The 24,883-nt window shown below is 46.5% G+C and overlaps 1 protein-coding gene across 1 annotated transcript in view; it reads right to left on the bottom strand.

Annotated features, from left to right (window-relative positions):
- LOC124116311 (serine-rich adhesin for platelets-like) overlaps positions 1 to 24,883 on the bottom strand; it is a 75,392-nt gene that overhangs the window by 16,522 nt on the left and 33,987 nt on the right. The window contains exons 11-13 of the mRNA XM_048383628.1: positions 9,840 to 9,930; positions 5,587 to 5,700; positions 1,480 to 1,613 (exon numbers count right to left, since the gene is read on the bottom strand). Of these exons, the coding sequence (XP_048239585.1) occupies positions 1,480 to 1,613; positions 5,587 to 5,700; positions 9,840 to 9,930 (339 nt within the window). The remainder of the gene's footprint in view (positions 1 to 1,479; positions 1,614 to 5,586; positions 5,701 to 9,839; positions 9,931 to 24,883) is intronic.

Here is a 24,883-nt window from a genome sequence, read left to right as displayed (position 1 = left end):
GTAGTTGTAGTTTCCTGATCTACCAAGGTTTTGCTGCTAACACACCTAGCCTGTAGATGTAGTTCCCTGACCTGCCAAGGTCCTGCTGCTAACACACCTAGCCTGTAGATGTAGTTGCCTGACTTACAAAGGTCCTGCTGCTAACACACCTAGCCTGTAGATGTAGTTGCCTGACCTACCAAGGTCCTGCTGCTAACACACCTAGCCTGTAGCTGCAGTTCCCTGATCAACCAAGGTCCTGCTGCTAACACACCTAGCCTGTAGCTGTAGTTTCCTGACCTACCAAGGTCCTGCTGCTAACACACCTAGCCTGTAGATATGGTTCCCTGATCTACCAAGGTCCTGCTGCTAACACACCTAGCCTGTAGCCGTAGTTCCCTGATCTACCAAGGTCCTGCTGCTAACACCCCTAGCCTGTAGCTGTAATTTCCTGACCTACCAAGGTCCTGCTGCTAACACACCTAGCCTGTAGCCGTAGTTCCCAGATCTACGAAGGTCCTGCTGCTAACACACCTAGCCTGTAGCCGTAGTTCCCTGATCAACCAAGGTCCTGCTGCTAACACCCCTAGCCTGTAGCTGTAATTTCCTGACCTACCAAGGTCCTGCTGCTAACACACCTAGCCTGTAGCCGTAGTTCCCAGATCTACGAAGGTCCTGCTGCTAACACACCTAGCCTGTAGCCGTAGTTCCCTGATCTACCAAGGTCCTGCTGCTAACACACCTAGCCTGTAGCCGTAGTTCCCTGATCTACCAAGGTCCTGCTGCTAACACACCTAGCCTTTATCTGTAGTTCCCTGACTTACAAAGGTCCTGCTGCTAACACGCCTAGCCTGTAGCCGTAGTTCCCAGATCTACCAAGGTCCTGCTGCTGACACACCTAGCCTGTACCTGTATTTTGTTTCCTGATCTACCAAGGTCCTGCTGCTGACACACCTAGCCTGTAGCCGTAGTTCCCAGATCTACGAAGGTCCTGCTGCTGACACACCTAGCCTGTACCTGTATTTTGTTTCCTGATCTACCAAGGTCCTGCTGCTGACACACCTAGCCTGTACCTGTATTTTGTTTCCTGATCTACCAAGGTCCTGCTGCTAACACACCTAGCCTGTAGCCGTAGTTCCCAGATCTACGAAGGTCCTGCTGCTAACACACCTAGCCTGTAGCCGTAGTTCCCTGATCTACCAAGGTCCTGCTGCTAACACACCTAGCCTGTAGCCGTAGTTCCCTGATCTACCAAGGTCCTGCTGCTAACACACCTAGCCTTTATCTGTAGTTCCCTGACTTACAAAGGTCCTGCTGCTAACACGCCTAGCCTGTAGCCGTAGTTCCCAGATCTACCAAGGTCCTGCTGCTGACACACCTAGCCTGTACCTGTATTTTGTTTCCTGATCTACCAAGGTCCTGCTGCTGACACACCTAGCCTGTACCTGTATTTTGTTTCCTGACCTAACAAGGTCCTGCTGCTTAAAACCTAGCCTGTACCTGTATTTTGTTTCCTGATCTACTGATGTCATCAAGCTCCTTCTGAATTTTCTCAATCCGTTTTCGAAGTTGATGTTGCTCCTGACGGACACTGTCTGGCAGAGATGAGTTGTTGTCTCTTTTACGTTTCTCCTCTGAAGGAAACCAAGATAACACTACAATATCACACATTGATGAATATTATTTGACATATACAGTAAAACAGCCGCTGTAAAACTATCCAGGGTTAATATTTCAGAATATTTTTATATGTCCAAATGGCTGTCATCAATTGTATATAAGGTCCATTTCTATTTAGTATGCTTATCAGCCAACTTCAAGAAGAATTATGCTTATATGGTGGACGAGGTAATTTGTAGTTGCCAATTTTTAAAAATTTTCTTATCAAGCTCATTTTTATATGCTGAGGACTTTTTCTTTTTATCTGTTATTAGCTTACAAAAGAAAATAGATGCTTTATCAAAATTCTGTACAAAATGGGGCACTTCTTCCCATGAAACAGTTGCAGTTGAATCTGAAAAGTCTTGCACCCACAATTGTCTTCAAAATGTTTGATTCTCAAATAAACCTATTCTATTGTATATTACTCTTGAGATATCAAACAATATTTATCATTGTGTAGCATTCTAAGAATACTACCTCTATTACATCATGGCCATAAATCCTCCATTTTGGCTGTCCTCACCATATAAAATCTTAAGATTTTCAACTGTCGCCACTCTTCTCGGCCAGCTATCTAATAGATCATCTGCATACGTGCAAGGTGGGAAAACGTCACTCCTTTCAAATAACCAAACATCCTGCATGAGGTTGGAGGGACTAATTCTTGACATAATAGAGATAGTATCCTCAGAATTATACACAATGATAACTATTGTTTTGACAATTCCTTTGAATACACTACCTCAATTACATCATAGCAAGAATACATCAGTGGGAAAGGTGAGACCTGGAATCTAGTCATCCCAGTTAGCTGACAGCAGTGACAGATAGTACATGAAGAAAGTGACAAGTAAATGCACAAGACCTGATATTTCTCTTGAAAACCATGATATTGGCATTGCTGTAGCTTCACTACCTGTACAAACTGATGTCATTTCCAGCTTAGATGACATCACTTACACTCTTGATGATGCCATTTCCTGTTCTGAAGACATCATTTCCTGCCCTGGTGTCACCTCCGGTTCTCTGTGGACATAGTTAGCTTGACGACATTCCATACTGGTGCCAATACCATCTAGCCGTAGATCATTGCCACATGTAATAATGTGAGTCCAGCTGTTAACCTATGGTCTGCCTACCCTGGTTCACATATGACCAAAAAGGCTAACTTACCTCATAAGGTTTATATTGTAGTCTGCTGAAATCCCAGACTCCCCTAACCTCCCCGTTTCTCCGGAGAAAAGGGGTAGGAGCTACTGACACACTACAGCCTCGGGTGCCACAAGCTGGTTCCAGATCTGCTTGGATATCATGTAAGTAGAAGTTTGTGAAGGTATTAACGTGAACTCCATTGACAGCTTGATACGACCTGCTCTATGGATACTGAGTTCCAAGAAACCAAGTTTGTAGCTAAGGCTCGGATCTGCAGTTACTGTGAGTGGGAATTGATAGTTGAGCTTGTTGATAACTGTGCTGCTACTGTAGCCTTAGTGATGTCCCTATCTGACAAAGGCTTTCAGGATAAGATCAGTCATCTCCTGCACTTTCTATGACCTTCAGTGGCTGTAAGGTGGAACTTGAAAGCTCTTTCTGGACACAGTAATCCTGATTGTGAGTGAGTGTGGAAAAATCAATGGCATGTAACTCTGACACTCATTAGGTGGTTCTAAAGGGCTGATAGAACAACAGATAGATTCCATTCAGGAAACAAACTTTATTGTCTTCTTGTTGAAAAGCTCTCATAAGACGAATAAGTACTGGGTGAGAACCTACTGAGCTGAGACCCTGTCATGTTGGGGAACAGATGTTATGGCTGACCTGTAGTCCTAAACAGTGCCAAGCTGGAATTCCTTCTTCTGTTGTGGCAATGGTTATTATCCCAATCGTTCTGCTCTCTGCCATTGGCAGAACTTCCATCATCTAATATATATGGCTGAAAAAGAAGGTCTCCAAGATCGTACCACTGTTGCAGAAGCAGACTTGGAAATTCTGGAAGCCTGCCTTTTCCATCTGATAGTTTCCAGGCATGTAGGTGGAGGTAATAGAGGCCATTCCAACAGTTTGAGAGGTCATGCCATTAGAAGTGGGAATAGTCTTGGGTTCCATGCTCTGTTGGACCTAGCCAGAGCTATCTGAATGATGACGCAGTCAGTCTCCTCCACCTTCTTCATTACTCTGTGTAGGTGAGACCAAGGACAGACCAAGGAGGGAATGCGTAAGTGAATAGTCCCTTCCAGTTCTAGAATAAAACGTCCGCAGAGAACTTGAGGGTCTGGTACCGGGCTGATGTATAAAGGTCAGGATGTGTGTCCCAAGTCATTGTAATCCATTTGAACACATCTGGGTGAAGGGACCATTCTGTCAAAATCATCTTGTTCCTCCAGGAATTTCCCCGGTATGTGGCGACTTTCCACTCTGCAGTTGATCCAATCTGCCGATCTGAACAAAATTGTAACCTCCTTCAGTAAATTCTCTGACCTCGTCCCTCCCTGCCTGTGGACAGTTGATGTGAAGAGCCTTGTCTTCCTGTGACCATTCTCCTTGGATCCGTCCATGTTAGCGGCCTAGCCTGTGCTCAATGCATAAATACTATCTCCCTCAACACTAACTGTTTGATTGGCATTCTAGAAGTTGATGAATAAGAAAGAAAACGTACAACCTTATGGATAACATCTGCCAGTTAACTGCACTACGTGACATTTTGATGTAGATTCTTACACTGTTATCAAGCTGTTATCACTTCAACTTGATTACCGGGTAACAATCTACATCAAAACGTCGCTATATGCAATGAACCAGAAGTTGTTATTCATAGAATTGCACGTTTTCTTACTATCTCAAGAATATTAGAAATAGTTGAAAATATCAGTTTAAAGTTTTGAGATTTTATGGTGAGGACAGCCAAAATGCTGAATGTATAGCTATGATGTAATAGAGGTTTTGTATTCAAGGGAATTATGGGGTTGGTATAAATGGGATGTTTTGGAACATTCCATACAAGATTTTGGTGAGGCCAGTCTGTATCATGTGAAGGTGGTCATTATGATATTTATAGTGAATCTTTCACAATATGTGAATCTGACACATGTGTCAGAACTACATTGGCTTCAGATATAAAGAGATTACATAACTCATATGGTTTTAATCATGTGTGGGATAAACAAGTTGTCAGAGACTCTGATTTGTTCCTTTCATAATTTTCACAGAGAAAAAGACTCTTACAGTCAATCACATTTCTTCTAAGCACACTGGCCACTGAAGGTAGATTTGTTTTTAACTACTAAGACAAAAGGATCAAAGAAGATCTTTAACATTCTTAGGAGTATCACAAACTCATGAAAATATTGGAAGAAGGGAGCTGCTGGAAAATTAAATTTCTTTTCTTTTGTAAATCTTTTGTTTTTAATGTAAAGTATGAGTTATTCACTCCAGTTACAAATACTGAAACCTTGTCTTCATCTCTTGTGTTTATGTGGAAAATATATCAAACATGCCATGATTTTATGCTCTTGACTACTAGAATCGTAATTGCAATTTACATTACAATTAACCAATTGTTTTTGTACCACCATGCCATATTAATTCCATGCATGTATAGTGTACATGGGCCTGTGGCCTTCATACTGAAATATACTAATATGGTAATACAGGCGATTGGTAAACCAAGATGAACTGGGGGCTGTAAGAGACATTTGGTTTTGTTATAGGTGAATCTTTTCGTTGCCAGTTGTGTTGCATACAGATGTGAAGTAACATTACTGTACATATGAAAAGCAAATCTCTGCATCTTCTTAAAGGCAAACTGGAATTCTTTACTTCCAGCACTGACTGTAACTCCACATATTGATAATACTTGGAGAAAACTTCCCTGTTCCGATATTTGTCCTTGTACATGCCACCTTAACCCTTTAGTGTCCTGTGTAGAGATACTAATAAGCCTGGTACCTTTAGCTCGCTCTGTGTTGACCAGCTCATCATAAGAATACTCCTGGACATCAGAATGGATACTGTTCACCTTTCCAAACCGCACCAGTCTCATTGATGCACACTGGCCTCCACCTTCAAACACACATGGAATGTATGATTAAAAAAAAGGGGTTATCACAGACACTTCACTACCTTCATCGGCAGCTGATTGATGAGCTACAAGTCTCCTCATCAGTTCATCTGCAGCTCCATTCAAAGGTGTACAGACACAACCAACATGTATTCACCACTATGTAGAGCTACGAGTCTCCTCATCAGTTCATCTGCAGCTCCATTCAAAGGTGTACAGACTGCACTTACATGTACTCACCACTATGTAGAGCTACGAGTCTCCTCATCAGTTCATCTGCAGCTCCATTCAAAGGTGTACAGACTGCACCTACATGTACTCACCACTACGTAGAGCTACGAGTCTCCTCATCAGTTCATCTGCAGCTCCATTCAAAGGTGTACAGACTGCACCTACATGTTCTCACCACTACGTAGAGCTACGAGTCTCCTCATCAGTTCATCTGCAGCTCCATTCAAAGGTGTACAGACTGCACCTACATGTACTCACCACTACGTAGAGCTACGAGTCTCCTCATCAGTTCATCTGCAGCTCCATTCGAAGGTGTACAGACACAACCAACATGTATTCACCACTACGTAGAGCTACGAGTCTCCTCATCAGTTCATCTGCAGCTCCGTTCGATGATGTACAGACTGCACCTACATGTACTCACCACTACGTAGAGCTACGAGTCTCCTCATCAGTTCATCTGCAGCTCCGTTCGAAGGTGTACAGACTGCACTTACACGTACTCACCGCTACGTAGAGCTACGAGTCTCCTCATCAGTTCATCTGCAGCTCCATTCAAAGGTGTACAGACTGCACCTACATGTTCTCACCACTACGTAGAGCTACGAGTCTCCTCATCAGTTCATCTGCAGCTCCATTCAAAGGTGTACAGACTGCACCTACATGTTCTCACCACTACGTAGAGCTACGAGTCTCCTCATCAGTTCATCTGCAGCTCCATTCGAAGGTGTACAGACACAACCAACATGTATTCACCACTACGTAGAGCTACGAGTCTCCTCATCAGTTCATCTGCAGCTCCGTTCGATGATGTACAGACTGCACCTACATGTACTCACCACTACGTAGAGCTACGAGTCTCCTCATCAGTTCATCTGCAGCTCCATTCAAAGGTGTACAGACTGCACCTACATGTTCTCACCACTACGTAGAGCTACGAGTCTCCTCATCAGTTCATCTGCAGCTCCATTCAAAGGTGTACAGACTGCACCTACATGTTCTCACCACTACGTAGAGCTACGAGTCTCCTCATCAGTTCATCTGCAGCTCCATTCGAAGGTGTACAGACACAACCAACATGTATTCACCACTACGTAGAGCTACGAGTCTCCTCATCAGTTCATCTGCAGCTCCGTTCGATGATGTACAGACTGCACCTACATGTACTCACCACTACGTAGAGCTACGAGTCTCCTCATCAGTTCATCTGCAGCTCCATTCAAAGGTGTACAGACTGCACCTACATGTTCTCACCACTACGTAGAGCTACGAGTCTCCTCATCAGTTCATCTGCAGCTCCATTCAAAGGTGTACAGACTGCACCTACATGTACTCACCACTACGTAGAGCTACGAGTCTCCTCATCAGTTCATCTGCAGCTCCATTCGAAGGTGTACAGACACAACCAACATGTATTCACCACTACGTAGAGCTACGAGTCTCCTCATCAGTTCATCTGCAGCTCCGTTCGATGATGTACAGACTGCACCTACATGTACTCACCACTACGTAGAGCTACGAGTCTCCTCATCAGTTCATCTGCAGCTCCGTTCGAAGGTGTACAGACTGCACTTACACGTACTCACCGCTACGTAGAGCTACGAGTCTCCTCATCAGTTCATCTGCAGCTCCATTCAAAGGTGTACAGACTGCACCTACATGTTCTCACCACTACGTAGAGCTACGAGTCTCCTCATCAGTTCATCTGCAGCTCCATTCAAAGGTGTACAGACTGCACCTACATGTTCTCACCACTACGTAGAGCTACGAGTCTCCTCATCAGTTCATCTGCAGCTCCATTCGAAGGTGTACAGACACAACCAACATGTATTCACCACTACGTAGAGCTACGAGTCTCCTCATCAGTTCATCTGCAGCTCCGTTCGATGATGTACAGACTGCACCTACATGTACTCACCACTACGTAGAGCTACGAGTCTCCTCATCAGTTCATCTGCAGCTCCGTTCGAAGGTGTACAGACTGCACTTACACGTACTCACCGCTACGTAGAGCTACGAGTCTCCTCATCAGTTCATCTGCAGCTCCGTTCGAAGGTGTACAGACTGCACCTACATGTACTCACCACTACGTAGAGCTACGAGTCTCCTCATCAGTTCATCTGCAGCTCCATTCGAAGGTGTACAGACTGCACTTACACGTACTCACCGCTACGTAGAGCTACGAGTCTCCTCATCAGTTCATCTGCAGCTCCGTTCGAAGGTGTACAGACTGCACCTACATGTACTCACCACTACGTAGAGCTACGAGTCTCCTCATCAGTTCATCTGCAGCTCCATTCAAAGGTGTACAGACTGCACCTACATGTACTCACCACTATGTAGAGCTACGAGTCTCCTCATCAGTTCATCTGCAGCTCCATTCAAAGGTGTACAGACTGCACCTACATGTACTCACCACTACGTAGAGCTACGAGTCTCCTCATCAGTTCATCTGCAGCTCCGTTCGAAGGTGTACAGACACAACCAACATGTATTCACCACTACGTAGAGCTACGAGTCTCCTCATCAGTTCATCTGCAGCTCCGTTCGATGATGTACAGACTGCACCTACATGTACTCACCACTACGTAGAGCTATGTGTCTCCTCATCAGTTCATCTGCAGCTCCGTTCGAAGGTGTACAGACTGCACCTACATGTTCTCACCACTATGTAGAGCTACGAGTCTCCTCATCAGTTCATCTGCAGCTCCGTTCGAAGGTGTACAGACTGCACCTACATGTACTCACCACTATGTAGAGCTACAAGTCTCCTCATCAGTTCATCTGCAGCTCCATTCGAAGGTGTACAGACTGCACTTACACGTACTCACCGCTACGTAGAGCTACGAGTCTCCTCATCAGTTCATCTGCAGCTCCGTTCGAAGGTGTACAGACTGCACCTACATGTACTCACCACTACGTAGAGCTACGAGTCTCCTCATCAGTTCATCTGCAGCTCCGTTCGAAGGTGTACAGACTGCACCTACATGTACTCACCACTACGTAGAGCTACGAGTCTCCTCATCAGTTCATCTGCAGCTCCATTCAAAGGTGTACAGACTGCACCTACATGTACTCACCACTATGTAGAGCTACGAGTCTCCTCATCAGTTCATCTGCAGCTCCATTCAAAGGTGTACAGACTGCACCTACATGTACTCACCACTACGTAGAGCTACGAGTCTCCTCATCAGTTCATCTGCAGCTCCGTTCGAAGGTGTACAGACACAACCAACATGTATTCACCACTACGTAGAGCTACGAGTCTCCTCATCAGTTCATCTGCAGCTCCGTTCGATGATGTACAGACTGCACCTACATGTACTCACCACTACGTAGAGCTATGTGTCTCCTCATCAGTTCATCTGCAGCTCCGTTCGAAGGTGTACAGACTGCACCTACATGTTCTCACCACTATGTAGAGCTACGAGTCTCCTCATCAGTTCATCTGCAGCTCCGTTCGAAGGTGTACAGACTGCACCTACATGTACTCACCACTATGTAGAGCTACAAGTCTCCTCATCAGTTCATCTGCAGCTCCATTCGAAGGTGTACAGACTGCACTTACACGTACTCACCGCTACGTAGAGCTACGAGTCTCCTCATCAGTTCATCTGCAGCTCCGTTCGAAGGTGTACAGACTGCACCTACATGTACTCACCACTACGTAGAGCTACGAGTCTCCTCATCAGTTCATCTGCAGCTCCGTTCGAAGGTGTACAGACTGCACCTACATGTACTCACCACTACGTAGAGCTACGAGTCTCCTCATCAGTTCATCTGCAGCTCCATTCGATGATGTACAGACTGCACCTACATGTTCTCACCACTACGTAGAGCTACGAGTCTCCTCATCATTTTATCTGCAGCTCCATTCGAAGGTGTACAGACTGCACCTACATGTACTCACCACTACGTAGAGCTACGAGTCTCCTCATCAGTTCATCTGCAGCTCCATTCGAAGGTGTACACAGACAGACACAACACTGACCCTTGCTGTCCTAGAAATAAATGTAAAAAATAACTAGAAAGGTTTTGCATTACATGCAAAAATTGAAACAGCCCAATCCAAGTTCAATGACATCACACCCGTGCATTACAATTTTGAAACAGAATGACTAATACCTCCACCTCTCTTGATAACAAAGTTTGGACGACTTCCAGTTGGAAAAACAAATGCCCAATGCAGTACAACTTTTAAACTGAAAGTCCTTTACTTCTAGCTATGTTACCAAGCAGATAAAGTTATAGTTACCCTGGACTTTTAAATATGTGCATAAAAATCACAAAAAGTATGTCATAGTACAAGTGATATTATGTTTGATACTAAACCTAATGATTCTTTAAATTATTTCTACACCTTCCAATGAAGTGAATAAGCAGTAGCATTTTCAATTGAAAAACATTTCATTTGATCATGTTGACAGCAATGCTAACTCTAAAAGTGTAAAATGTACAACAAATTGTATATTAATAATACTTATTCTATCTCACACTATACATGGCCCATTTTTTATAAAGTGGAAATGTGCCTAAAGAAATGTTTCCAGCCACTAAAAAACAATTCAACCAAACACACATAGCATCACCGTGGTCAACTCCCAACAATCTGAGTCATGCACGTTTTTCATGTCGGTCGAGCAACACGCGTTGAACAGGTGCTTTCCTCAGCCAACACATTCTCTTTCTAGAGCTAATAGGCAAGAAGAGTTGTGATGCCTGGATTAATGGGTGGGCATACAGCATGTGAGACAGGATATTAGGTATCATAAATATACAAGTTATTCAAAATTTACAAATTTACAAATTTTTAAACTTATCCTATATAACATTATGCATTCATCCCACTGATGGAAGGTGGGCCGCAAATCCCTAGTCTTTAAAGGCAACAACAGTAGGATAAACACAAGGAAGCTGGAGCCAAACAGTGACACAAAACCATATCAGGCAACACTGTAGGATAAACACAAGGAAGCTGGAGTCAAACAGTGACACAGAACCATATCAGGTAACACTGTAGGATAAACACAAGGAAGCTGGAGCCAAACAGTGACACAGAACCATATCAGGCAACACTGTAGGATAAACACAAGGAAGCTGGAGCCAAACAGTGACACAGAACCATATCAGGCAACACTGTAGGATAAACACAAGGAAGCTGGAGTCAAACAGTGACACAGAACCATATCAGGTAACACTGTAGGATAAACACAAGGAAGCTGGAGCCAAACAGTGACACAGAACCATATCAGGCAACACTGTAGGATAAACACAAGGAAGCTGGAGCCAAACAGTGACACAGAACCATATCAGGCAACACTGTAGGATATACACGAGGAAGCTGGAGCCAAACAGTGACACAGAACTATATCAGGTAACACTGTAGGATAAACACAAGGAAGCTGGAGCCAAACAGTGACACAGAACCATATCAGGTAACACTGTAGGATAAACACGAGGAAGCTGGAGCCAAACAGTGACACAGAACCATATCAGGCAACACTGTAGGATAAACACAAGGAAGCTGGAGCCAAACAGTGACACAGAACCATATCAGGCAACACTGTAGGATATACACGAGGAAGCTGGAGCAAAAACAGTGACACAGAACCATATCAGGCAACACTGTAGGATAAACACAAGGAAGCTGGAGCCAAACAGTGACACAGAACCATATCAGGCAACACTGTAGGATATACACGAGGAAGCTGGAGCCAAACAGTGACACAGAACCATATCAGGTAACACTGTAGGATAAACACGAGGAAGCTGGAGCCAAACAGTGACACAGAACCATATCAGGCAACACTGTAGGATAAACACGAGGAAGCTGGAGCCAAACAGTGACACAGAACCATATCAGGTAACACTGTAGGATAAAAACAAGGAAGCTGGAGCCAAACAGTGACACAGAACCATATCAGGTAACACTGTAGGATATACACAAGGAAGCTGGAGCCAAACAGTGACACAGAACCATATCAGGCAACACTGTAGGATAAACACAAGGAAGCTGGAGCCAAACAGTGACACAGAACCATATCAGGTAACACTGTAGGATAAACACAAGGAAGCTGGAGCCAAACAGTGACACAGAACCATATCAGGCAACACTGTAGGATATACACAAGGAAGCTGGAGCCAAACAGTGACACAGAACCATATCAGGTAACACTGTAGGATATACACGAGGAAGCTGGAGCCAAACAGTGACACAGAACCATATCAGGCAACACTGTAGGATAAACACAAGGAAGCTGGAGTCAAACAGTGACACAGAACCATATCAGGTAACACTGTAGGATAAACACAAGGAAGCTGGAGCCAAACAGTGACACAGAACCATATCAGGTAACACTGTAGGATATACACGAGGAAGCTGGAGCCAAACAGTGACACAGAACCATATCAGGTAACACTGTAGGATATACACAAGGAAGCTGGAGCCAAACAGTGACACAGAACCATATCAGGTAACACTGTAGGATATACACAAGGAAGCTGGAGCCAAACAGTGACACAGAACCATATCAGGCAACACTGTAGGATAAACACAAGGAAGCTGGAGCCAAACAGTGACACAGAACCATATCAGGTAACACTGTAGGATATACACGAGGAAGCTGGAGCCAAACAGTGACACAGAACCATATCAGGCAACACTGTAGGATAAACACAAGGAAGCTGGAGCCAAACAGTGACACAGAACCATATCAGGTAACACTGTAGGATATACACGAGGAAGCTGGAGCCAAACAGTGACACAGAACCATATCAGGCAACACTGTAGGATAAACACAAGGAAGCTGGAGCCAAACAGTGACACAGAACCATATCAGGTAACACTGTAGGATATACACGAGGAAGCTGGAGCCAAACAGTGACACAGAACCATATCAGGCAACACTGTAGGATAAACACAAGGAAGCTGGAGCCAAACAGTGACACAGAACCATATCAGGCAACACTGTAGGATATACACGAGGAAGCTGGAGCCAAACAGTGACACAGAACCATATCAGGCAACACTGTAGGATAAACACAAGGAAGCTGGAGCCAAACAGTGACACAGAACCATATCAGGCAACACTGTAGGATAAACACGAGGAAGCTGGAGCCAAACAGTGACACAGAACCATATCAGGCAACACTGTAGGATATACACGAGGAAGCTGGAGCCAAACAGTGACACAGAACCATATCAGGCAACACTGTAGGATAAACACAAGGAAGCTGGAGCCAAACAGTGACACAGAACCATATCAGGCAACACTGTAGGATAAACACAAGGAAGCTGGAGCCAAACAGTGACACAGAACCATATCAGGCAACACTGTAGGATATACACGAGGAAGATGGAGCCAAACAGTGACACAGAACCATATCAGGTAACACTGTAGGATATACACAAGGAAGCTGGAGCCAAACAGTGACACAGAACCATATCAGGTAACACTGTAGGATAAACACGAGGAAGCTGGAGCCAAACAGTGACACAGAACCATATCAGGCAACACTGTAGGATAAACACGAGGAAGCTGGAGCCAAACAGTGACACAGAACCATATCAGGTAACACTGTAGGATAAACACGAGGAAGCTGGAGCCAAACAGTGACACAGAACCATATCAGGTAACACTGTAGGATAAACACAAGGAAGCTGGAGCCAAACAGTGACACAGAACCATATCAGGCAACACTGTAGGATATACACGAGGAAGCTGGAGCCAAACAGTGACACAGAACCATATCAGGTAACACTGTAGGATATACACGAGGAAGCTGGAGCCAAACAGTGACACAGAACCATATCAGGTAACACTGTAGGATATACACAAGGAAGCTGGAGCCAAACAGTGACACAGAACCATATCAGGTAACACTGTAGGATATACACGAGGAAGCTGGAGCCAAACAGTGACACAGAACCATATCAGGTAACACTGTAGGATATACACAAGGAAGCTGGAGCCAAACAGTGACACAGAACCATATCAGGTAACACTGTAGGATATACACGAGGAAGCTGGAGCCAAACAGTGACACAGAACCATATCAGGCAACACTGTAGGATAAACACAAGGAAGCTGGAGCCAAACAGTGACACAGAACCATATCAGGCAACACTGTAGGATAAACACAAGGAAGCTGGAGCCAAACAGTGACACAGAACCATATCAGGCAACACTGTAGGATATACACGAGGAAGCTGGAGCCAAACAGTGACACAGAACCATATCAGGCAACACTGTAGGATATACACAAGGAAGCTGGAGCCAAACAGTGACACAGAACCATATCAGGCAACACTGTAGGATAAACACGAGGAAGCTGGAGCCAAACAGTGACACAGAACCATATCAGGTAACACTGTAGGATAAACACAAGGAAGCTGGAGCCAAACAGTGACACAGAACCATATCAGGCAACACTAGGATAAACACAAGGAAGCTGGAGTCAAACAGTGACACAGAACCATATCAGGCAACACTGTAGGATAAACACAAGGAAGCTGGAGCCAAACAGTGACACAGAACCATATCAGGTAACACTGTAGGATAAACACAAGGAAGCTGGAGCCAAACAGTGACACAGAACCATATCAGGCAACACTGTAGGATATACACGAGGAAGCTGGAGCCAAACAGTGACACAGAACCATATCAGGTAACACTGTAGGATAAACACAAGGAAGCTGGAGCCAAACAGTGACACAGAACCATATCAGGTAACACTGTAGGATAAACACAAGGAAGCTGGAGCCAAACAGTGACACAGAACCATATCAGGCAACACTGTAGGATAAACACGAGGAAGCTGGAGCCAAACAGTGACACAGAACCATATCAGGTAACACTGTAGGATAAACACGAGGAAGCTGGAGCCAAACAGTGACACAGAACCATATCAGGCAACACTGTAGGATAAACACGAGGAAGCTGGAGCCAAACAGTGACACAGAACCATATCAGGTAACACTGTAGGATATACACGAGGAAGCTGGAGCCAAACAGTGACACAGAACCATATCAGGTAACACTGTAGGATAAACACAAGGAAGCTGGAGCCAAACAGTGACACAGAACCATATCAGGTAACACTGTAGGATAAACACGAGGAAGCTGGAGCCAAACAGTGACACAGAACCATATCAGGCAACACTGTAGGATATACACGAGGAAGCTGGAGCCAAACAGTGACACAGAACCATATCAGGTAACACTGTAGGATAAACACAAGGAAGCTGGAGCCAAACAGTGACACAGAACCATATCAGGCAACACTGTAGGATATACACGAGGAAGCTGGAGCCAAACAGTGACACAGAACCATATCAGGTAACACTGTAGGATATACACGAGGAAGCTGGAGCCAAACAGTGACACAGAACCATATCAGGTAACACTGTAGGATATACACGAGGAAGCTGGAGCCAAACAGTGACACAGAACCATATCAGGTAACACTGTAGGATATACACGAGGAAGCTGGAGCCAAACAGTGACACAGAACCATATCAGGTAACACTGTAGGATATACACGAGGAAGCTGGAGCCAAACAGTGACACAGAACCATATCAGGTAACACTGTAGGATATACACAAGGAAGCTGGAGCCAAACAGTGACACAGAACCATATCAGGTAACACTGTAGGATAAACACAAGGAAGCTGGAGCCAAACAGTGACACAGAACCATATCAGGCAACACTGTAGGATAAACACAAGGAAGCTGGAGCCAAACAGTGACACAGAACCATATCAGGTAACACTGTAGGATAAACACGAGGAAGCTGGAGCCAAACAGTGACACAGAACCATATCAGATAAAACTGTCTACTGTCATAAGACAAAGCGTGTGGAAAAGGGAGAAACACTCCAAAATGTTGTGACCCTGATACGTGAACAGAGGAAACACATGAAGTCGGGCACAATATGTGTAACAGGCCTCAGGAATTGAATCGATAGGTAAGATGAGAAGAGGAACAATCTACCTTATCCACAATAGGATTGTTTGGAAGACAGTAGTGTCACTGCAAATTAGATAACTGGAAGTGGGACTTTTTCCGCTGGTGCACGTGAGCAGGTGTTTACAAACAACATGGATACCTTTGATGTTGGAGACAATGTTTTAATAGATGAAAGGGGAATTGCTACAGTGATATCCGTGTTGACAAATAGATATTACAGGTTACAGTTTGATGGTCCCAAATATGAATTTGACTGTGATGAGTGAGTGAGTGAGTATGGTTTTACGCCGCTTTTAGCAATATTCCAGCAATATCACGGCGGGGGACACCAGAAATGGGCTTCACACATTGTACCCATGTCGGGAATCGAACCTGGGTCATCGGCATGACGAGCGAATGCTTAAACCACTAGGCTACCCGACCGCCCCTTGACTGTGATGAAGGCAGATTATAAAAAATTCCCTGTGACCAACGTTTTGTCATTGAAACACCATCTTCGAACACGGCAAAGCAGATGACAAACACAAAGCCTTAAGATGTCCAAGGTAAATTTGTGGCTGATGAGGGGGGCATGATCTATGGCGTGATCCTAGACAATCAAAACAAAAACACAGCCAAAAAATCTTTTTATGATTTGAAAAAGTTTGATAACTTTCTAAAAGTCAGAAATGAAACTAAAAGGGGAGGAACTTACAGTGGAGAGCCGACCCCATTGGTGATGAAGAGATCGAGTTCCTGTGGCAGTCCGGATCCATTGGAATCAATAATCCAATGAGCATAATAAACTGTCTATGGCTCTACAACACCATCCATGTCGGGTTAAGAGGTGTCAGTGATCATTACAACATGTGTTGGGGTGACATCACCTTGCATGTTCATGGAGACCATCAAGAATATTTTGAACTGTCCACGAGACAAGAAAAGAATAGGTCTGGTGAGAATCCTCGTGACTGTCGCGACGTAAGCCTCCAAAATGTGGTCTAATTTTGCTGATCCCTCTCGGTGCCCTGTGCAGGTGTATAAGTTGCATGCCTCCACGCGTCCACTCAACTTCTGTCGAGATGATGATCCCTTTTACCAATGTTTACACCAGCACGCACACTTTAGGCATGCCTTAACCTGGCGATCGGTGGTTTATCCACTATCGTATTGGGAAAAACAAACTTTCCTGACTAATAAAAAACTTGTGCGATGCTGCCAGTCTCCAAACATCTAAAGAACTCACTAATCACGCTGCGCGTAAACAACTTGTGCAAAGGTTGAATGACAATAATGTTCCGCCAATTCAAATGATTCAGATAACAGGTCACAATAACATCCACTCTGTGAACAATTACTGCCACATTAATCCTGACCAGCACAAGCAAATATCCAACATTATTTCGCGAAAAACTCCATCCCACACTGTGACATCCCAACTTGTTGATGAAACTCCCGTCATGCAGAGCGGCCCAATATCGCCAGGAGACAACAGTCAGCAGTCTCAAATTATTAATGTTTCTGGTGGTGTCAGCACTATGTTTGCTGGCAACATTGCTGGTGGAAACAACGATTAATCTCGTTAAACCTCCAAGCCTGGTTCCAGTCAAAATAAAGTGACCGTGACAGTGACACCGACTAAAGCATACTCTGACCTCTCCTCCTGTTGTTGTTACCGTTATTAAAGTTTCAATTATTCTGCAAAACTGTTCAAGTATTTTGTTTAAAATAATTCGAAGAACATTTTTTTCACAGCAAACGAATATGCCATGAAGAAGTTAAGAGGTTGTTTATTTTAGTTCACAGTAACTTCACACGTCAATGGAAAACATGTATCACTACACACAATCTATATGTAAGATTTTGACATGTATCTGATGTTAATTCACATGGATTTATTTCTTAAAAGGGAAAAAATAATGCAAAAATGTTACAAACCTGTAGAGGTTATGAATTCTCTGATGAAATCCTCCTTGGGGCACTTATTGCATTTTCCAGGCTACAGAAAATCTACATGACATGTTGTAACTATTTTGTTCCTAATAAAATATTACCACACTAAAAAACAACGTTTTTTTGTGTATGATGTACGACCACCCAAACAGGGCCTCTCCCTACTTTGGCGCCAAACGCCAAGAGAAGCAACTCACACCCAATTCACTTTCCATATGTCTTCTTGCAGACGGTATGTGGGGCGGTGGGTGGCCGTGCCCCAAGGAGGATTTCATCAGAGAATTCTCTACAGGTTTGTAAAATTCTCTTTCTGATTAAATCCTCCTTGGGGCACTTATTGCATAAAGACAGACTCCCAAAGATTACTTAGGTAGCGGCATCCGTCTGCAACAAGCGTAAATAACACATCGTTTTAATAAGAGAGTTCCTTTATTTTTTTAAAAAACAACCTTATCGTATAGCTCCACCGTTGAGAGGCGGGGGCTGAAGACAGGGCGTGGTCGTAACCAAAGTTGATAGTTATAATTTAGTAAATATTGAGAAATCAAATACCCATCCCCCCCCTTTTTTTCACTGTATACGAGTGAATTCTAGGGGACTTCGAAAACTATAGAGAATCCCTTAGTCAGGCTAGAGGGTCCCCGTAGTATCGAACGAGTGCTTTTAGAAACGAGTGTAGATCGTTGAAAGATGACGTAATAGATGGCCAGTTTAGTATAAAAACAGGCGTCGTTGAGTCAAACTAATATATGACAGAGAACTTTACGATCACGAAGGCTCAATCGGCTAGAGACGTAGAGCTCTGTCCAGTGCGGAGTACTGCTTGACCGAACCGAGCACCCTCCTTAGAGTGTTTGTCGAGTTGGTAATGCTTGATGAACGTGCTCGGCCGGCTCCAAATAGCCGCTGAGCAGATCTCCTCAATGGGCAGAGCCGCGGTGTACGCTTTAGACGTAGCTACTGCTCTAACCGAATGAGCCTTCAACCCCTCCGGGGGGTCCCTCCCTTTGTGTGTATAAGCCATACAAATAGTGGAGACAATCCACCGCGAGATAGACTGTTTGCTCGCAGGGGAGCCAGCCTTCACACCGCCGTAACAGCAGAATAATTGATTATCCTTACGGATACCCATAGTTCTGCTGATATAGACCTTAAGAATCTTGCGGACATCCAAGACATGAGCATGTCTTGCAGAGGTCCCCGACGAGGAAGGCTGTGAAAGAGCAGGTAGCTCGATAGGAGCAACCTTATCGTATAGCTCCACCGTTGAGAGGCGGGGGCTGAAGACAGGGCGTGGTCGTAACCAAAGTTGATAGTTATAATTTAGTAAATATTGAGAAATCAAATACCCATCCCCCCCCTTTTTTTCACTGTATACGAGTGAATTCTAGGGGACTTCGAAAACTATAGAGAATCCCTTAGTCAGGCTAGAGGGTCCCCGTAGTATCGAACGAGTGCTTTTAGAAACGAGTGTAGATCGTTGAAAGATGACGTAATAGATGGCCAGTTTAGTATAAAAACAGGCGTCGTTGAGTCAAACTAATATATGACAGAGAACTTTACGATCACGAAGGCTCAATCGGCTAGAGACGTAGAGCTCTGTCCAGTGCGGAGTACTGCTTGACCGAACCGAGCACCCTCCTTAGAGTGTTTGTCGAGTTGGTAATGCTTGATGAACGTGCTCGGCCGGCTCCAAATAGCCGCTGAGCAGATCTCCTCAATGGGCAGAGCCGCGGTGTACGCTTTAGACGTAGCTACTGCTCTAACCGAATGAGCCTTCAACCCCTCCGGGGGGTCCCTCCCTTTGTGTGTATAAGCCATACAAATAGTGGAGACAATCCACCGCGAGATAGACTGTTTGCTCGCAGGGGAGCCAGCCTTCACACCGCCGTAACAGCAGAATAATTGATTATCCTTACGGATACCCATAGTTCTGCTGATATAGACCTTAAGAATCTTGCGGACATCCAAGACATGAGCATGTCTTGCAGAGGTCCCCGACGAGGAAGGCTGTGAAAGAGCAGGTAGCTCGATAGGAGCCGTCACGTGGAAAGCGTCTGCGACCTTGGGATGGTAAGAATCCGGTAGGCGAATACTGACTCTGTCCCGGTGAAAGATGGTCAGCTCGGGATCGGCGGACATTGCGTGAATGTCGCCTACCCGTCTACCTGACGTCACCGCCACAAGGAACGCCGCCTTCCAGCTCAACAGCTGAAGGGAGAGAGACGATAGATCCCGAAAGGAAGGACCGGACAGCCAATCAAGTACGATTGACAAGTCCCAAGGGGGGCTGATCCGCTGGACAGTCGGTCGGATCCTGTCCACACCTGCTAGAAAACGCTGCACTAAAGGGTGCGCACCCAGAAGTGCCCCGTCGATAGGTACATGAAAAGCTGCAATAGCCGTGGAGTACCCCCTTACTGTCGATGCGGCCAATCCGTCGTCTAGTCGCGACTGGAGGAACTCCAGGACAGCTACTAGATCCGCGAAAATGGATCTGGAACACCCCTATCAACACACCATCGCGCATAGCAGGCCATTCTATCCTCATACTGAACGTTTGTCGAATCCCTCCGCGAAGCCAGTATTGTGTCTGCAACTCGTGCAGAAATACTGCTCTTCTGGAGGCGATTCCTGACAGTGGCCAAGCCACCCACTGAATCCTGGGATTCGGGTGGAGGTCCGGTCGTAAAGGTAATAGAACAGGAGGCTGAGCCAGAAACCTGAGAATTACGGGAAACCAACTCTGCGCCGACCAAAGAGGTGCAAGTAGCACAAGTAGCCGCGCAGGCTGAGTGGCTAGCTGAGACAGGACCCTGGAAACCAGAGGAATTGGTGGGAAGGCCCACAGAACTCTGTCCGTCCAATCTAGCTGGAAGGCGTCCGGTGCCACCGACCTCGGGTCGGGGACTCGGGAGCAGAACGTTGGTATCTGGTAATTCGCTCCAGACACAGATCCACCTGGAACGACCCGTACAACCGGGAGATAACTCCGAATATCCCCGGGTCGAGCCTCCACTCGTGAGGAGCGAGGATCCGGCGAGACAGAGCGTCCGCGCGGACATTGTCTACCCCCGGGAGATACACAGGTACCACCCTGATGTCGTGGGTATCGCACCACAGGAGGAACTGCCACGTCTCTTGGAGGAGTGACGTAGACACTGTTCCCCCCTGCTTCCTGATGTAAGTCATCGCCGTTTGGTTGTCCATCTCTAGACCAACCACATGGCTCCGAAGCATATCCTGACCGCTCTCAGTTCGAGCACATTGATGTGCAGTGAGATCTCTTGCTGGGACCATAGTCCCGATGCTGCGTGATCGTTCAGAACGCCTCCCCAGCCGGAGAGTGATGCGTCTGTTTGAACTGTGAGAGACGGAAGGGGAGTGTCGAGGGGGAGCCCCCGGGACAGATTCCCGTCCTCGGTCCACAACTGAAGGTTTGTAATGAGCCATGTCGGGGTCTCGAGTATCGTCTCGAGGTCCTCCAAATTCGCCCATAGCTGGCGCAACGCTTGTTGAATGGGTCGCATTCTTAAGCGCGCTCGCCAAACCACATCTACTGTCGCCGCCATGTTGCCTAGCAACTGGAGCCAAGTACGAGCAGTGTGCCTGTTGGAGGTAAGGAACTGTAAGGTTACGCTCCTGACCTTGGCAATGCGGTCTTGAGTTAGGGAGACAATCCCTCTCTCTGTGTTGAAATTCGCCACCAAGAAAGTCAGATTCTGAGCTGGGGTCAGATCCGACTTCTTTAAATTGACTATCCACCCGAGCGTAATTAGAATGTCTAACACCTCTTGTGTAGCCATCTGGCTCATGTGGTGAGATAGTGCACGTAGTAACCAGTCGTCGAGGTACGGGTGACATAACCGCCCTTTCGATCTGGCCACTTGGGCAGTAATCAAAATCAGCTTGGTGAACACCCTCGGGGCCGTAGCGATCCTGAAGGGTAGAACCCGGAACTGATAACACCCCCCGTCGAAAGAAAACCTTAGGTATTTCTTGAATTCGGGGTGTATGGGTACGTGGAGGTAGGCGTCTTTGAGGTCTATTGACGTCAGTCATTCCCCTGTCTCTACAGCGGAGATCACTGCGCGCAGTGTCTCCATCTTGAAGGACGGTACCTCTATTAATTTGTTCAGCCTTCTCAAGTTGAGAATGGGTCTGAACCCTCCGCTTTTTTTGGTGACAAGGAAATAGGTCGAGTAATAACCCTCGTTTTCCTGTCCCAAGGGTACTGGTTCTATAGCCGCCTTCTGTAGAAGCGCTACGACCTCGGCCCTTAGTATTTCTGCCTTCTCTCGGGTAGCGGGCACTGGGGTGTGCCTTATCCTGGAGAAGGGTGGCGGAGGCAGTCTCCATTGAGGCAAGTGGCCTTCCCTGAGTGTGGACAGGACCCAGGGGTTGGATGTTACCTTCTCCCATTCCGACAGGAATAGAGTAAGGCGGCCGCCTACGGGGAATCCCGACAGTAGACAGTTCTGCGACTGGTCTTTGTGGGTTCACCCGGGGCGTCCCGAGGGTTACTGGGAACCCTGTGGGTTCCCTGCACCTCCAAAAGGCTGCTGGGATTTACCCGCGTATCGGCCCCTGCCTTTGCCTTTCTTGCCCCTCCCCGAACCCCTGCCTGATGGAAGCGGCTGCTTCCAGGAAGGCTTGGGTTGCCGAGCCGGCGTCTCGACATGGGAGAAGTCAAGTGGGGATGACCGTTTGCGGGGCTTACTAGGCACTTCCAATAAGGCTTTTGAATCCTTGATGGAGGCGTAGAGCTCCGCGGCCTCCCGAACTACCTGCTGCGCCCCCGGGAAAAGGGTAGAACCCATCTGAAAGGGGAGCGCCAGTAGCTCTTGGCGTGTGGATGCTGAATACTTAGACACAGACATCCATAGCCTGCGCATGCCCATGATTGCGCACATCATTTGGGAGGCACAACTACGTATAGCGTCCCTCGCCAAATGACTATGGACCTCAGTGAGTTGCCTGGCTAACTCCGATGAGTCGCTCTGGCCCTCCCCTATCAGCTCCCTCTGCACCGCAGACAGGTACGCTGAGTGGACCGTAATCCGAAGCTGTTGGCCGGCATTACGAAACTGCTCCTCGAAGCAGACGTAAGCCGCCTTCAGCTCGGTGCCACAGATTGGGAAGGGAGGCAATTGCCGGCCCTGCTTGGCCTTAGCCAAAGAGGGGGTCGAAGACCCCCCCAGGGTCACCGAGGTCCAGACGCATTCGTCGACCGAAGGCACCTCGAAATCCCGGTCCTCTGCCATAGGGTACCATTTACTAAGTTCGGGTAGGTCGAACTTTTTTCGGTTACCCGATAACAGAGGATCGATGACCTCGTGCGCCAACGATGACAGAATACGGAGTCGCACCTGGGGCGGCTTGCAAGGAGCAAACGCGTCCCCCGGAAGGCGGAACTCAGACGAGTCGGACTCGGGAGCGGGGGCAGCCACCTGCCGCAGTACTTGGGACTATTTTGTCCCGTACGTGTCGCAGAGAGGAAGCGAAGGAAAAACCTGCAGGGGTCTCCGAGCCTTCCTCTCCCTCCTCCATCGACTCTTCATCCCTAGTCTCCGAGCCGAAGGTTAACTCCGACTCCTCAACCAGGGAGGAAGTAGATGGTATCGGGAGCGGACACTGGAAGGCCTGCGACCTCTGATCCCCCGGCTGGAAGCCGAATCCCGGTCCCGAGGTGCTGGGGGTTCGGAAGAACCCACCTGACCACTGGGCGTGGAACCACAGGTCGAAGCTTCGGCCTCCGAGAAGGCTTCCGGCTCCGCCTGGGAAACAGGCACGGAGGAAGTGAACGGGCCGGCGCCCGCCACCCCTCCGCTGGAGAGCGATCTCGATCCCAAACCTAAGCCCGGTCTCGATGGTCCCCGAGGCCAAGCGGCCTGCCACGGCCGACGCCGGGCATTCCACAAGGCACCGAGGCCGCTTCCGACACCCGATATTCGGGAAGCCCCGCCCGTAACTCCTCGCGGAGCTGGGACTTGACCTCCTCGAACATGGATGTCATCTGCGACCTCAAGATGGCAGAAATATCCGCCAGATTAACAGAAGGTGCAGGTGTAGGTAAGTGTTGTACGGCAACCCTACTAGACTGATCCCCAGACTTCCTAGGCTCCTTATTGCTGGAGCCCGAGGAAGAAGACGCTGGACCTTTACGCTTATTTCCCCTACCCTTACCCCCTTTACTTTTGGAAGGGGGGGGGACTGACTTATCCCTAATGTCTGCCCCCGCCTCAAGAAGTCTCTTGTAGTGCAAAAGATCAGCATGGCTCTTGGACGCCTTGGGCGTGAAGCTGAGACAGACGGGGCAAGTTTGGTCATCGTGACCTAGTTCCGCTAGGCAGCGAATACACTTGTCATGATTGTCCTGAGTGGGGATATTGGCCTCACAACCGGAACACAATTTGAAGGCCTGTAAGAGACCGTAATTTATTTGAGCCGGTGTGCATGTATGTTTTATGTATAAGTGCAAGAGATATAACAGAAACAAACATTAAGGTGCCGTGCAAAGGCGTAATGTAATATACGATATAATATATATACATTATAAAGGAGCTAGTATTTAAAAAAACAAGCTTCTGACGTCCGATATACGGAGAAAGCCTGAGTTAATTTATTGAGACATTAAGGGTCTCCTATTAATTAAAACTTCAGGTTAAAATAGGAAATACGTAGTTTACATTGCAATGATAATGAACCATGTCGTTTTTATAAATGATCATGAGTTAGAGTATCAAAAAAACAATGATGACTACCAAGCGGCGGCCATTACTTGAATGGACGTGCCACGTACGCATGGACGTCGAATTTACAACATCAAACTTAAAGGAAATGCGAAGTGTTACGCCTTTGCAAAAGAAAAGGGAATTTACCACACATACAGTTTGTTCAGCCATGTCTTCAACTTCGATCGATTTGTTGACAGAAGAAAGAAAAAATTCCTGAGCTCTCATGTACGTCTTGATTGACGGATGACATGTGGAAAGTGAATTGGGTGTGAGTTGCTTCCCTTGGCGTTTGGCGCCAAAGAAGGGAGAGGCCCT

The sequence above is a fragment of the Haliotis rufescens genome, unplaced genomic scaffold (genome assembly GCF_023055435.1).
Source record: "Haliotis rufescens isolate VD_foot unplaced genomic scaffold, xgHalRufe1.0.p SCAF_5, whole genome shotgun sequence".
Lineage (NCBI taxonomy): Eukaryota > Metazoa > Mollusca > Gastropoda > Lepetellida > Haliotidae > Haliotis > Haliotis rufescens.
This window is presented reverse-complemented; position numbering and strand designations above follow the sequence as displayed.